We start from the raw sequence: 16,353 nt of genomic DNA, 5'->3' as shown, positions 1-16,353 counted from the left end.
AGTGATGTTGTGAAGGTAAAAACTGAAATCTGGTAACCGATTGGCTGTGTGGGGTGAGCCAAGAATGTTGATTTTCAAACAGGGAGAATGGAAGACTGTTGGTGCCTACTTTATCAGAAATTGTGTGTCTTGAAAGAGAAGAGGGTTTGGGAAAAAAGATGAATTGTTTTAGATATAATGAATTTAAGATGGTCAGTTAAGATTGGATGGCTTTTAAGGTACTTTACTTTCCAACTTTTTTTATAGCCTTACTCTCCATATTAGAATCAATACTGTGTATTGGTTCCAAGGCAGAAGAGCAATAAGGGCTTGGCAATGGGGGTTGTGACTTGCCTAGTCACACAACTAGGAAGTGTCTTGAGGTCAAAATTGAAACTGGGACCTCTTCTCTCCAGGCCTGGCTTTCAACAAAAGCACTTTTCCATTTAAATTTTTTTTAAACTGAAGGTTAATTATTCCCATTTTAAAAAAAAGGAAGAAAAACTGCTCTTCAAGTCTGAAAAGAGATTTCTTGACAAGTCCAAGGGTCTTTCTATTATGTTATGTTGCTTTTAAAAGGGTTAGATAACTTGTCCAAGGTAAGTGGGAGGGAAGGAGAGAAGGAAGATGGAAACAAGAATTAAGTGCCTACCATGTGCCAGGCACTGTGCTAAGTGCTTTACAAATATCTCACTGATATACACAATCCCCCTGGGAAGTGATTATCCCCATTTTACAACTGATGAAACTGAAGCAGAGATTGTGACTTACCCAGTTGCAGTTAATGACTAAGGAAAGATTTTAATCTAGTTCTTCCTGACTCTAGCCCCAGTGCTGTCTACTTTGACATTGGAAAATAGGGCCGGTAAAGCGGTGGAGCCAGCCAGCACTTCCCATCTTCTGACTTTCAGGTTGGTATTCCCTCTTCTATATTATGTGTCCCACCCCCCAAACCAGCACACAATAATCACCTAACTGCACCTCATTTACAGCTTTGTTAATACTGATAGGATGTTAATATTGATAGGATGAGGTAACAGCAGTTTGGTTTTCATATCATAGCACAATCTTAAACTGACCCCCCTTTCAGAGAGGGATTATAGAATTTTTTTTAAACCCTACCTCCATCTTAGAATACACGGTATTGATTCTAAGACAGAAGAGCAGTAAGGAATAGGCAATGGAGGTCAAGGGACTTGTCCAGGGTCACCCAGATCTGAGGCCAAATTTGAACCCAGGACCTCCCCATCTCTGGGCCAGACTCTCAATTCACTAGGCCATCCAGCTGCCCCAGATTATAAAATTTTTAAAGAACCATTTATTCTCTATACATCCCTCTCCCTTCCATTTCAGTGGGCAACCAACATAACATCTAACCCCATGGCCACAGCCTCAGCTCCTAAGGATCCCCAAGGATGGGAATGATGCCTGAAATAGTTGCAGAGGGACAGAGCAAGAGCTCTTGGGTGCTAATTTCTGGAAACATCTGGACCTCAAGCTTTGCCTCTCATTTAAGAAGCCAAGAACCCCACCAAGCACAGGAATGAGGTAACACAGCACCAAGCCTTTCAAGAATATCTCTGGGAAAAGATGTGGCTGCAAGAGGTGGGACAACAAGAATACTGGGTAGGAACAGCAGGAAGGGCCAGGAAGACCACAAATAAATCATCTTTCCTCCAAAAGTGTCCTGTTTTTTTATTTTACAAACTGGATGCTCAGATTCTAGCAGAGACTGGTGCTCTGGGCAAAGAGAGCAGTTAAGGTCCATATATGCTGAAGGCTTACTTGGGAGGCCTCCAGCTGCCCCAGTGGTTACCATAAGGACATCTTTCTCTGCTAGGAACAATCAGCAGTGGAAAGGGGAAGGCTATGGAAAGGAAAAGGAGACATTAAGAAAGCAAATCTTCACTTCTAACTGTTATGAAGTCAGAGATGGGGGAAGGGGCAGTTGCTCTCCACATTATTTCACTGGGACCGCCCATCAGGGAAGTATCTTTGTTCATAAAAGCCTTGACCCAGAATTAGCCCCTGAAGCCTCTTGGTTTTTATATCCTCTTCTTGGTTTGTCTTTACAATGTCATTCTTCTGTCCAACTGTCCTTAGGTACCCCGCTTTGAGTGCATGAGCAGGTCTCGCTGCAGTCCAGCCTCCAGGCTAGTGCCTACTCTGCCCACTGGTGGATCAGTCAGCAGAGTCAACTTGTTGAAGACACCACGTCCAAAGTAATCAGCGATAACAGAGAAGCTGTCATTAGAGTACTTGAGCTGGCAGGCAGAAAAGAGAACAGTTAAGACAGGACCAAAAAAAAGCTCAATCTACTGCTACTCAAATGCCTCAGGCCCCAGGAGATAAAGCCCACCAGTGTTCCCTACAGCATTCCTCTTTCATCTGTTGGGGGTCTTAACCAAGCTCTTCTTTACCATCCCTACCTGATGCTGAAATTGATCGTGCAAATCCCGCTTTTGCTCCTGGGCCCGGATCATATCCATAACTTTGCGGTTCTCAGGGAGGCAGGTGGGGCAATCAGCATCACTTTCTGAGTAGCTCTCAAAACAGTGTTGGTGGAATGAATGGCCACACAGGAAGTGGACAGAGGGCAGCTCCAGGGCACTGGTACATATACTACACTTGGTTTTCTGGAAGATCTTTGGGCTATAAACAGAAAAGAAACAGGGTAAGATGTGGGAATAAGGGCCCAGAGAGCCAAAAGCCATGTAGGTAGAAAGTCAGTAATGAATTTCAAAGAAATCCCAAGCCAAAGCTCTGACCGCGAAAATTCTAACTCTTAAATATACTAAATGTCATCTTATGCCAGAGAATGACAGGTCTTAAAACATGGAAGAACCTTAGAAATTACCTAGCCCAAACACCTCATTTTATAAATAAAGAAATTAACATCCAGATGTGAAAGGAAATTCTTGGTTCACAATTTACACTTGTGAAAAGGGAATCCTTTATTCTCTGCCTAGCTAGAGTAAAAACTTTGGTTAACAATAACTTAAATAGGGGGCAGCTGGGTAGCTCAGTGGATTGAGAGCCAGGTCTAGAGATGGGAGGTCCCAGGTTCAAATCTGGCCTCAGACACTTCCCAGCTCTGTGACCCTGGGCAAGTCACTTGACCCCCATTGCCTACCCTTACCACTCTTCTGCCTTGGAGCCAATATAGTTTTGAATCCAAGATGGAAGGTAAGGGTTTAAAAAAAACAATAACTTAAATACTCCTACTTAGTACCTCACTAGACTGTGAGGACAGGATTAACTCTCCTTTGTCTATTTTGAATTAATCAACAAAAGCAAATACACACATACTTAACCCTAAAGTAAGAGAAACTCTTACTACAGGAGTTTGCACCTCCAAAAGGAAGACACCCCTACTTAACCTTAAGTAGGTGGAAGTCTGCAACCCACAGGCTAACTGGGTAATAACTCGGTAACATGCAAATCCAAACTGGATGACAACTCAGAAACGTGTGACTCCTAGGAGGAGAATTACACTTTTAGAGGTGAGAAGTCAATCCCACAGACACTGCCCTTAGGCAGGGCTGGACAATTTAAAAACTGTGATTGGCCCCTGTGAAGAAGGGCAGGAACAGGAAACTACTATAAAAGCCAAGAAATCCTGGGGCTGAGGCAGTCTCCTGGAGTGTGTCTCCTGGAGATAGTCTTCTAGGGAACTTCACTAGAGACTGCAGCTTGGATCATGGCTATCAATTTAGATTCTGACTCCTGGACTACTTTGTTGGGTGAGTGAAAAGGGCTGCCTCCTTTCCTAGTTTCCTAAGAGTCTAGCTTCCATCTTAGAGGAGGCCTTGTAGTTACTACTGGCCCTCCTGGCTGAGGACTAGTATAGGTATTTTCCTCTAACCTCTCTCATATTTCTCTACTTTACTGTTTCCACTCTATTTGATAAATAAACTTCTGACTTGAGATATAATAACTCCCGCAGCCAAGTTATTTCATATAATTTAAGTCCAACCACTAAATTTAACCTTTACACAGAGTCAAAGTGACTGGCACATGGGCATATGACAAAGAAAAGATTTAAACTAACATCATCTATCTCTAAATCTGGTATTCTTTGTTCCAAATCAATGCTGCTCCTCTTCCCTCAAAATAATCTATATAATACAGTCAGAAAAACCAGGAGACATAATGAGCCTGAGAGCTACATTTGAGTCATCAGCTTGATAAAGCTGATAAGAAAAAGCTCATGCAATTTGAGGATGCATTAATTCAAATGCAGTGTGTCCAAAACAAAGAAGGAAATAGTTTCTTTGGGTACCACATTCTCTTGAGTAACCCAGGACTGAAACCTGAGTCATCTTTGATTCTTCCACACTTCACAACAATTCTTCCTCTGAAACATCTCTGTATCTTTCTTCTCCCATTGCCCCACAGCTGCCACCTCTGGGTCCCTCCCCTCTCCAATCTATCCCTTTACCATTGGCATTCCTTGGTGTGGGCTTCCCAGCATGACACCACCATCTCTCTCTTCCCAGTGACATTTCACAGACCCCCCCCTCTGTGCTCTGTCTTCATCTGAATCTAGCAAACACTAAGGGTACACAGCACTATTCTAGCCAAAGTGCATTACTTGCAGTTCCCAAATTTATCCTGCTCTGTTCCTATGTGGTTTTTCACATGCTATCACCCATCCCAGCCTAACATCCTCCCCTATTTACACTTAAGGTCCTACTCAAACATGACCTCTGTGACTGACTCATTGCTGTCACCCAGTTAGAAGTGATCCTTCCCATTTCCAATCTCATACCAGTGCTTCTCTTTATCTGGACAGGCAGTAGCTAGAAGCACCTTCAGTCAGGAAGTCCTAGCTTCAAATCCAGCCTGACACATGCTGATGGTGTGAATGGATGAGACACAATTCACCCAAACTTTAAGTGGCTGAAGCAGCTGCCCATCAGCATCAAGAGTTTTTTCGTTACCATGGGATCCCTATACCAATGAAATTATGGGGGGGGGGGAGGGAGACCATTTGTATAATCATGTTGTTATTACAATGTTAACCTTTTCGATGGCAAAGAAATTTTTCATTTTCATAAGCTCAGGCCCAGACAAAGCAGGTACAAGAATGTCTGCTGAATAATCAAGTGGTCCTGGGGTGCTCTCTGCTGGTCAGATCACACCTGCTGCACTATCTCTGATCAGGGTGGGTGTTCCACTTTAGACAACTGATAAACTAGACACAGATTAGGATAATGAAAGGATTAAATGAGGGTCAGTTGAATGATACAGAGATAAAGTTTAGACCCAGAAATATGAAAATGTACCTCCCTCTCTCCTTTGTGACAGTAAAGAGGGAACTAGGGTGTGGAATACTGTGTACTTGTCAGATATCTCCCCCTCAGAGTTCCTTTAAGACATGGCTCAAGCACTATATCCTGCATGAAGACTTTCCTGATTCTTCCCAACCCCCCCCAACCACCAGTGATTCCCTCTCACTCACAATACTTCACACTTAACTACTCTGTGTGATTTATTTATCTCTGATATATTCTTCTTTGTATTTATTGTTCCCTCCATTGGAATGTAAGCTCTTTGCAAGTAGGGAATGTTCCACTGTTTGTACTGGTGACCCACAGTGCCTGTAGTATAGAAGGTGCTTAAGACATATTTGAGGATGTGTTTTCTGAACTGCTTCTTTTTCCACTTTTTAAACCTTTGTTAAAGAGGATTGGTTTGATGGGAGAAAGGAAGGAATCTATTTGGAAATGGTAATGATGCAGGGGCAACAGAGTGGCTCAGAGATAGAGTGCTAGGCCTAGAGATGGGAGGTCCTGGGTTCAAATATGGCTTCAGACACATTTTAGCTGTATGACCCAGGGCAAGTCACTTAACCCCCATTGCTTTGCTCTTATCACTCTTTCTGCCTTGAAACCAATACATAATATTGATTCCAAGACAGAAGGTAAGGGTTTTTTTTTTAATTATTAGGGTAAGGTGTTGAGGGACATGACAACCATTTTCAAACATGTTAAAGGAACAGGGAATAGATTTATTCTGCCTCTTCTTACAGTACAAATCTAGAAGCCCAATAGGAAAAAATTTAATTAAAAAAATTTTAATTAGATTTAAAAAAAAAAAAGAACCCCAGTGGATGGAAGCTATAGGGAGGCTGACTTCTGCTTGAACAAAGAGGAAGAAATCCCTCACAAACTGAGCTTTTCAACAGTGGCATGGACTGGCCCATGAGTCAGTTTCCTCACCACTGGAGATGTTCAACTGAAGCCTAAAGGAACTCTGGTCTGGAATTTAGAAAAGAATTCATGCTTTAAGTAAAAGCCCAACTAAATGACCTAAAGGGTCATTTCCAGTTCTAAGAACATATGATTCTCAAAAACTGGAAGGTCTAAAGGGCAAAGAAAGTCCCAGAGTCCCTCAAAGCTGCAGCGCATAAACATCCTTGACTTTTTCTATGACATTCATCATTATGCATTCTCTAGGCTTTAAACTAAAACCCTTGCTAGTACCAACTCTGTCTGCTCTAATCAACTGTCAGCTACACTACAGAAGACCTAGAACAAACTTTTTATTCCAGGCTTAAAATTCCTTTCTCACACCAAAGCCGGTAATCTTAAAAGAATAAAGTTTATGAAAACAAAAAATGGTTCTATTACCTCCCAAGCTAAACATGAATGATTACTATATTATTTAGTACTACTTTCAGTTTCTCCTACTATCTGTGGAGGCAAACAATTAAGAATGACTTCTCTGAACCGTAACCCATAATTGACCCAAAGAAAGAGGCTCAAAAAACTCCACCATAAAACTTATCATAAAGAAGCTCAATAAAAACCATTCTGACTGCACCATAAATCAAACCACTGCATACAGATCCATACCAGATCCCTTCTTCCCAAGCCCAATTTCACCCACCCCCACTGACACCCACACCCACACCCCACCCCAATACCTGGTCTTCAGCTCCTGGATCTCCTGTCGGATTCGGGTGGTTTCTTCCCGGTACCTTCGAACCCGAAGTTCATCTTTCTCAATCTGTTGACTCTGTTTTTGAAGCTTCTGTACCAAATAGTCTTTGATGACAGACAAGGTAGCTGTGGAATTGTGAGCCAAGGTCTGCACCACTAAAATGAGGGGAGAGAGGAAAAGGGGAGATCTATGAGTGATGCAGAATCTTGTTCAATGAGATCCAGTTGGCCAAACCCAGGCCTTTGGTTCACCTAAAAGGGGTGGCATGAGGTTCTTGCTCTCAATGTGTTTGAGGACAGCAGCAACATATTCCTTGCAGTCTTCCTCCTTTCTGGCAAAGTAGCTGAGAGCCTGCTCCCATAGACAGGGCTCCTGCTCCCCGTGCCTTTCACAGACAGCAATCACTTGTCGATATTGTTCATGCTGCATGTGGTAATGCATGATTTGCTGGAACCTGGGGCCAGGGAAGGAAGGGATGTCAGTGAGCAGCCCAGCGAAGCTATCTGGATTCCTCTTCTTACCCCAATTCCCCTGATATTCCTGAGCCTTACAGCTTTCCCTGCTCATACAGGTATAGGACCCCATCTTGGAAATCATGCATCTGGCAGAGAACCAAGGCCTTATCGAAGACACTGGAAAAGTGGCCACTCTTCAGGAGAGAGAGCGCCTCCCCATGCAGTTTCTCCTTAACCTAGAAGGATATAAAGGGAGAGAGAATATGAGCAGTAAGTCACCTAACCTACATTCCCTAAATCCCCATAACCAGACAAAATTAGCCCCATTACTGTCCTTTAGGATCTATAAGCAGCCAAATCAACTCAAAGACTTGAAACCCACCAGTATATTTTCTTTTTCCTCTGACAAATAACCTCCATACACTACTCTTACCTGTGAGTCCTTCTCATGAGCCCAATTCTGTAGTCTCAGCTCTAGTAGAGTATCATAGACACCCTGGGAAGAGTCAGCCTGCACTTCAGTCATATGCTCTAGGAAGGCCTTCAGTTCCCGGGGGTTGTTGGCAAAAATAGGAATGAATTCCTCTGAATTGGCCTGGAGAGCACAAAGTAAGAAAGGGAAAACTGGTTGGATAGGTTTGCTTAGCATTCTGGGGCTGTGGCACTACCCTCTTTGGTGCTGGCATCCTTCCAGCAGCCTCACCCTGCAGCCAGGCCCATCAACATCAGCAGCAGCCTCTGCACAGGGCCGATAGTCAGTACACAGGACCTTCAGCAGCTGGGTGGTTTGTTCTGGGACATGATGCATGAGAATCTTGCCGTACCGCTTCATGTTGCTTTCTGCTTGCTCAAAGGGCAGCTTTCCAATATATTGCAATGCTTCCTGGTAGTTCTAGGAGAAAGGAGAGGTAAAATCATATATCTGGCCCAAGCCCACTGCACCCTCTTCCTTTAGGGTAGCATCCTGGGAAGCAACTTGAATTTATCTTCCAAATCTAAGACCCTGCCCACCTTGATATCCTCTAGCTGGACCTTCAGGTACCACTCATGATGAGCATGGTTCTCAGCCAAGTACAGGGCATGGGAGTAGTAGCCAGCCTGCCGAAGGACCTTGATAGCTGTTTCTACATCAAAGTGTACTTCGCTTTCACTCTTTGTCTACCATGGAAAAAGAAAACAAAGTCATTATTAACAAAGAAACAAGAAAAAATGGTAGAACCATGAATCCAAGGTGAAGCCCAGAGATATTACAGTATTTCAGGCCCAGAAAAAAGACTTTTCCATTTGTTTCTTCTTGGAGAAACTTGTGTATGGAACACAACTAATTCCTCCAATTCCCAGACTTCAGACATATAAGGGAAAAAAAAAGTTCATGTGGTGCCTGAGGGAGAAAGAGACATCTGGAAAGACACGCTGTTGTTCTACCACCTCTCAGTTCTCAAGATAATGAGTCTTCCCATTCTTCTCTGCCCCATTAAACAAGAATAATATTAATAATAAACAACCTCATGAGATTACTATAAGAATAAAGTGAGATGATACACATACATTGCTTTGCAAATCTTAATATACTATATATTCATTATTAGTATTACTACTACTGGGGAATAGAGAACCAGCAAGTCTCTGGATTAGATATGGGTAGTGCAACTCTTATGAGAACCATCTCCTCATTTCCCTCCTCATCCCAGGTTATTTCCCCACTACAAGCACCTTTATGAATTCCTCTAGCTTGGAACTGTCCTTGAGCTTCGTGTAGCAATTAAGCAACAGGGTGGTATGGTCAGCATTGGCCAGTGACTGCCGGTGCAGGGTTTGTAGATAGGCAGTAAGGTTGTGGATGCGCTGAGCATCTAAGAATTTTCGGATCACATAGGATGGCTCCAGCTTCCCAATGGTTCTAAGAAAATATATGTGTGTGGGTGTATGTTAAACATTACCTAGAAAGGGGGGAGAAAAGCTAATCAAGTTCAACTTCCTTTCAACCCCTTCAAGGAATACCAATGTTTGGTGCAAAGAAAGAGAAGAAAGGAAGAAGAAAAAAAGGTGATAACACCATCTTACTTCAAAAGAGTATGAACTGTAATTATAAATAAAACTGGAGGTCTTCTGAAATTAAGGGTTCTCATTTGTATTTAATCCATGCTAGTAACAGAATTAAAATGCAGACATTCCCTCCCCAATCCCACACCCTTTATTTATTTGGAAACATCACAGTTTCTGCAATCTTTAATGTGTTTCTAGGTATGGTTGCCCAGAGCTATCTTGTGTCAGGTCAGTTCCATACTGACCGGATGTACTGCTGGACAGCACCATCATGGTTGCCTTTGCTGTAGAGGTGGTCCCCATACTGCATGAAAATCTGTGCCAGTCCATCACTATCCAGGTGCTGGCTTTTGGCCAAGTTGATTGCCATCTCAAACAGATTCTTTTTGAACAACATCTAGTGGAAAAAACATGGGGAAAAGGGCACTGGGAAAGAGGTTTCCCCAAATTACCTCTCAAAATCACAATACCCCATAAGATGAAAGCCTCAGAGTCTGGAAACTGCCTAAGTAAAATGAAGAAGACCCATTAAGATAACTTCTAAATCAAACAGAGAGTGATCTGTAGGCCAAGGATAATCATAGGCAGAGGCTGGCACTCTCTTAACACTTCAAAAGGGATCACTTCCCTTCAAGATGTGACCCAGACCATTCACCTTCTAATTCTATTCTGAGAAAGCTAAGAAAAATTTCAGCTACTTGGAAGCCCCATGCCCTAGGGGAGAAAAGACTTCCCAGTCCAGAGGATGAGGGCAACCCAATCCTGCAGCCACTGCAGATTTCCTAGTGTCTGCTCCAATGAACTTGGTAATCTTGCCTCCAATTTAGTCTGAGTGTCCTTTTCCTGAAGCACATGGACTCTCCCATCCCGAGTCAGCACGTACAAAGAGCCCCACTCAGCCAGCACATCTACCACATCCTCAAAGACAGAGCTGTAGGCAATGAACTTGTTGCAAAGATCATAGATGTTGAGGATCTGCTTGTCAGAGCTCTGGGAATCCCTGTTCGTAAACTCTGACCTGTAAAAGTAGAAACAAGTATCAGACTTGGTCCAGTCCTCCTTCATCTTTTCTCCTCTCCCTCCATTTCTCCTCTAGTATAGTCCCTTCAATATTATTCACCCCCATGCAGAACAATCAACTCCTTATCATCTCTAAAAGGTTTATCACAAAACACCAATTGGACATATTAAAAAATGTGGAATTGTGCTGAAAAACATCTAGAGAAAACTAGAACCTGAACCTCTAAACAAAGACACACCTCTGACAGACTTATATGGGACAGAAAACTAGTTAATTCACTGAATAAGTGTTTTCTGGGTAAGGACAAAAAAGCAGATCTGAAAAAATTCTATAGACACCAACTATAACCCTGTAAATGAAGATACAACAGTTGGTCACAATACTCAGGCTACACACAACCATTTAATATAGCCTTTCTTTCCTTTAGTGGAAGGTAATGAGAGCATGCAATTCAACATATAATCACCAATCCTAAATGCTTGGGGTTTTTTGAAAATTTTCAAGAAGATACTTTGGGGTTTGAGTGTTTATTTAAATAGCTGTGTTAAAAAGTTTTAAGTTTAGAAATAGACAAACAAATATTTACTACACACAGAACCAAGAGAATACATTATACGAATGACAAGGAAGCAAATTTATGACAGAGACTGCCACCTCTCTCTTTTATAGACTTTTCTTCAAAACTAACTAGTCCTAAGATTTACAGTACTGCTTCCCTGACATCTCCCTTACCTGAACTACATTTATTTAGGGGGCAAAAAATAGAAACCAAGATTTAATTCCCTGCTATGTTTGGTGTACCAGGAATGGTAAGCAAATACCTATACCTGAAAAATTCTAGACAGAATAAACTGAGTCCTAAGTGTTAACCAAGGAAAAATAAAGAAAAGTGAAGTTGGCAAAATCCAATCACTAAGATATAAAGTTGGGATTCCTAGGTGGCTCAGTGGATAGAGAGCCAGGTCTAGAGATGGGAGGTCCTGGGATCAAATGTGGCCCGATTCCTTCTAGCTGTATGACCCTGGGCAAGCCACTTAATCCCAGTTCCCTATCACTTATTTCTCTTCTGCCTTGAAACTGATATTTAGTATCAATTCTAAGACAGATGGGTTAAAAAAAAAGTAAAAGTCAACTTCACTCTAGAAATTTGATAATTTTCTTTCCTCACATCCCCTCTCCAAATTTCTTGGTTCCCAGCTCCTCCCTACCCCCAAGCCTCCTTACTTGGGTGAAATCTTGCGGTCCCGGGAAACAATAACAAGGTAGCCACGGAACCAGTGGGCAATGAGCTTATGGCCCTCAAAGGCAAAGCAAGGGCCACGCTCATCAGGCTGATATAAGTAAACACACTCATCCCCAGCAACAATAAACTGCAGGTCCTGGGAAGGATCACTTAGGGCTGAGCAGCGCAGGCCACAGCCATGGGTGTCTAACTCTATCCGAGGGTAGTCCTTTCCAGACAGAGTATAAGACTGCAGAAAAAGAGGAAATACACATTGTCATATAAAGGTCTTCTTAATCTACCCTCATTTATCAAATGCAAAGACATTTTCCTCTTTTATCTATTAAAAGACATGGGGGGAGGGCAGCTGGGTAGCTCAGTGGATTGAGAGCCAGGCCTAGAGACAAGAGGTCCTAGGTTTAAATCTGGCCTCAGACACTTCCCAGCTGTGTGACCCTGGGCAAGTCACTTAATCCCCACTGCCTAGCCCTTACTGCTCTTCTGCCTTGGAACCAATACACAGTATTGATTCCATGACTGAAGGTAAGGATTTAAAAAAAAAAAAAGACACAGGGCTTTGCCTATCCAAGCACTTAATAATCACTATGTTTATGATGTCCTAAGAAAATTCCTAAGGGTTTGTATAATTAAAGCAATCACTTCCCCTTTTATAGATGGGACAAAAAAGACTAAGGAGGTTAAATGATTTGTTTATGGCAACTTGTCAAATTAGTGGCAACAACAAAACCAGAATCCTGCCCAGTCTTCTCAACCTAGCATCCTTTGCTTCCTCAAAATATTAAGAAAAAGAAAAGCAGAGCAGAGGCAATGAATAAGGGCCAGAAGATAGAGAAGTGATGGATCTGAAACCTTTCCAGTTAGTTCTTATTCCTTTGGGGACATTCATTAATTATAATAACCTCATAATTGAGTAATAGGAGAAGAGAGAAAAAGGGAGAGAGAATAAAAGTAACAGTAAAAAATAAGACATATTTCTCCTGACTGTCCATCAAGAAAATGATCCAGACCCATACCTGCACATTCTCTGTTGTCACCACAAACAAGTGAGTAGTCTTGCCTGCCTGTCGGAAGGCCAGCCCAGTGACAGGATAGCTACCCTTGTGCAAAATCTGGGTCTTGCTATGCCGGTCCCTTGTGATATCACCTTTATTAAGGGTAACACTGCCATCTGTAAAGCCTGTAGGAGGTAATCAGAAAAATGGTGGTTAAGTGGATTTAAAGAAACCAGAGATAGGAATGGGAATATAGCACAAGTTCAAAGGGGTGAAATCATTCCAAAGTACTCTTTTCTAACTCAGTTTTCTGAAATATGGCCTGCTGGATGATTTGATGCATTTTAAGTCAAGTCAACAAGCATTTATTAAGGGACTACTATGTACTAAGCACTGTACCAAATGCTAGGAGTACAAAGAAAGGCAAAAAACAGTCTTGTTCTCAAGGAGCTCACAGTCTAATGGGAGAAGACATATAAACAAAATAGATACAGGATAAGGCAAAGATAATACCAGCAGGAAGATACTAAGATTAAGTCAGAAAAGGCTTCTTGCAAAAGGTGAAAGGACATTATATAATAAATAATTAAGTACCTGGACATTCTATATGCTTCATAATAATAATCAATGTTCCTGTAATTTATAAGCATTTACTAAATAGCAAAAGGGGGATTTGAAGTCATTTGTCTGATTTCAAGTTCAATATTATTTCTTGCTGATTTCAAGTTCAATATTATTTCTTTCTCTCTCTTTTTTTAACCCTTACCTTCTGTTTTGGAATCAGTACTATGTATTGATTCCAAGGCAGAAGAGCAGTAAGGGATAGGCAATGGAGGTTAAGTGACTTGCTCAGGGTCACATAGCTAGGAAGTATCTGAGGCCACATTTGAACCTAGGCCCTCCCATCTCTAGGTCTGGCTCTCAATCCACTGAGCCACCTAGCTTCATCTAGGTCCAGTATTCTTACCATAACACAAGACTACCTCTCACCACACTAACCTCACACACATCAGTTCAAGACCATATGTACAAGTATGTACTGGGAAAAAAAAAAAAAGAAACAATGATTGAGCTATATAAACAACTTTGAGGATTTAGTTCTTAGGGAAAAAAACTCACTGTCTCCTAATCTTGTTAACTAGTTGTGCTCACCAATAGCCATGAAATTGAGATTCTCATGAACTGTCAAACAGGACACTACAGTTGGTTCTGACCCTGGAATAGCAGGGAAGATTCGAGTGCAGAGGGGATTCCCACCATCTCTCTTCTCCAGATTCCAGACTTTCACCTATAAACAGAGGTTAGTCACATTATACTGCAGTTCCCCCAAGTCAACACTCACTTTAAAAGTCTCCCTCCTTTCTTTTCTTTCTACTCGATCTTACCAGAGGATTGATCCCCTCTTCATCCTCTCCCACAGATGCCAGGATATTGTGCTGTTTCAGCTGATATAGGTGGGTTACCCGGAGCTTGTATGCCTGAAAGCCTGTGAGTTGCAGGGAGCGAGGCAGGAACCAGATCTGTCCTTCCATGTGTTCAAAGTAGTCAAGGAACCTATGACCCGTTTCTATCTTTAGTCTTTCTTAAACTCCCCATCTTACAACCAGAAAAACCCAGAGTGAGGATAGACCCAGCAAGAAAACCTCCGGGACCACTGGGGAAGAATGGAGACCCTTCTCCTCCCAGATACCAAAGGATGGATAGGGCCCCTTCTCAGCTTAGGGGTCCCCTGAAACGGGGGTTGGAAGTATGTGGTGTTTGGAGGAAGACATTCTGCTCCCTTCTGGTCTCCGGAAGCCATGGAGCGAAGAACGGGGCCCGACGCTAGGCCCCCCTTTCGGGAAGGGAGCCGCCCCGAATCATGGAAGGATATCCCCAAAGACCAAACTCCCCCGGCCTGAATCGCAGACAGTGATGCCTGGCGGGAGACTGAGAGGCTTAGATGCCCCCGATCCAGGAGCGGGTCCAGGTCCGGTCCCATCGCCTCCCGCAGAATCCTTTACCAGTTCCTTGTCAAAAAAAACGAAGCGGCGCCATTGCAAGTAAGCCGCCATCTTTATCGCAAGCCTCCGCCTTCGGAGGCGCAATCACGTGAGCCGTACCGGCAAGTCACATGACGAGGGATCGGGCGCCCACGTGAGGTGGGTTAGTTGTTTGCGGACAGCTTCGGAGTCCCTACCGTTGTCACGTGGTCCCGGGGCCTGCTAGGAATTGTCGGTTCCAGCGTGGGGCTGGTCCTCCCTCTCACCTTTTCTTGTTACACCACTGACCCCATTTTAGCTATGAGACTGATCTTGGCGACCAAGGAGAGGAGGAGGAAGAAAATGAAAATAGCGTCTCTGAGTGCTTCTTACGAGTTCCAGGTGTGACACTCGCCCTTCATTCAGGCAACAAGTCTTTGATCAAGAGCTTGAAGCCCATATATTGACAGTTTTCAAAAGTGTAAACTCAAGTGCTCAGCGTTAGGGTTATCACTTAATACTCATCAAGTTGTCAATAAAAAAAAGTAATAAAATAATTGCATTTAAAAGCAAAAGGAATGAGGTGCAACTTGGTAGCAAAATCCTAGTCATCTTCCTGAGCTCAAATCCAGCTTCAGGCACTTATTAGCTATATAACTTTGATTGCCTCAATTTCATCAAAGGTAAAATGAGCTGGTGAAGGAAATGGCAAACCATTCCAGTGTCTGCCAAGAAAACTTTCAATAGGATCATGAAGAGTGACACCACTGAACAAATACAATGAAATTATCGCATTTTAAAATATTAAATGCAACTAAATAGTGCATTTTAAAAATAATTAAATGAAACAAAATCATTGCATTTTAAGACATTAAAGGCAATGAAATTTGTCAAACTGTTGTAAATAAACAAAATGAAGTGGGGCAGCTGGGTAGCTCAGTGGATTGAGAGTCAGGCCTAGAGAAGGGAGGTCCTAGGTTCAAATCTGACCTCAGACACTTCCCAGCTGTGTGACCCTGGGCAAGTCACTTGACACCCATTGCCCACCCTTACCACTCTTCCACCTATGAGCTAATACACAGAAGTTAAGGTTAAAAAAAAAAATAAACAAAATGAGGGCATCCGGGTGGCCCAGTAGATTGAGAACCAGACCCAGAGACAGGAGGTCCAAGGTTCAAATCAGACCTCAGACACTTCCTAGCTGTGTGATCCTGGACAAGTCACTTAACTCCCATTGCCTAACCCTTACCATTCCTCTATCTTAGAACCAAAACACAGTATTGGGTCTAAGGAAGGTAAAAGTTTAAAATAAAAAAAGAAAGAAAGAAAAGATAAGAAACATAAAATTCATGGATTACAGAGAAATGTATACTCATTCAATTGATGATGAAATTGCAAACTTGTAGAATGTGGGCAATAATCTGACAGGAAACAGTAAAAATTACAAAATAATTACAACTTTGGACCATTAATTCTAATATTGGAAATATATCAAGAAAAAAATTTTTTAAGAGAAATTCATACAAACATTTTCAAAGCAGTAGTATATGTAGGGGGTAGGGGAAGAAAGAACAGAGTTGGTACAACTCCTGACCAATTTATCCAATTTATTTCCAGCCCGGTTGATGAAATCACAGGAGAAAACAGATAGCTGAGGTGAGGAAGTATATTAATGTAATTTTTAAAAAATCATTACCTGGTTAACTCC

The 16,353-nt window shown here is 42.3% G+C and overlaps 1 protein-coding gene across 3 annotated transcripts; it reads right to left on the bottom strand.

Moving 5' to 3' along the window:
- Nucleotides 1–1,649: 1,649 nt before the first annotated feature.
- On the bottom strand, nucleotides 1,650–14,738 carry VPS11 (VPS11 core subunit of CORVET and HOPS complexes). 3 transcript variants are annotated; one of them, XM_044666375.1, is made up of 16 exons: nucleotides 14,558–14,738; nucleotides 14,070–14,218; nucleotides 13,837–13,972; nucleotides 12,706–12,869; nucleotides 11,674–11,921; nucleotides 10,245–10,446; nucleotides 9,664–9,825; nucleotides 9,096–9,284; nucleotides 8,394–8,540; nucleotides 8,086–8,274; nucleotides 7,816–7,977; nucleotides 7,479–7,618; nucleotides 7,179–7,381; nucleotides 6,911–7,082; nucleotides 2,409–2,631; nucleotides 1,650–2,243 (listed from the first exon to the last, which is right to left on the bottom strand). In XM_044666375.1, exons 1-16 carry the CDS (start codon nucleotides 14,736–14,738, stop codon nucleotides 2,079–2,081), a joined length of 2,832 nt encoding a protein of 943 aa, XP_044522310.1. In that variant the 3' UTR covers nucleotides 1,650–2,078. The 3 variants fall into 3 exon arrangements, with proteins under 3 accessions (XP_044522310.1, XP_044522309.1, XP_044522311.1); XM_044666374.1 differs by having other exon boundaries at nucleotides 9,096–9,282; nucleotides 9,674–9,825; XM_044666376.1 differs by having other exon boundaries at nucleotides 9,096–9,282; nucleotides 9,674–9,810.
- Nucleotides 14,739–16,353: the final 1,615 nt, after the last annotated feature.

Source organism: Gracilinanus agilis, chromosome 3 (assembly GCF_016433145.1).
Source record: "Gracilinanus agilis isolate LMUSP501 chromosome 3, AgileGrace, whole genome shotgun sequence".
Lineage (NCBI taxonomy): Eukaryota > Metazoa > Chordata > Mammalia > Didelphimorphia > Didelphidae > Gracilinanus > Gracilinanus agilis.
Note: the sequence above shows the minus strand (reverse complement) of the source record. Positions and strands in the feature narration are given on the sequence as shown.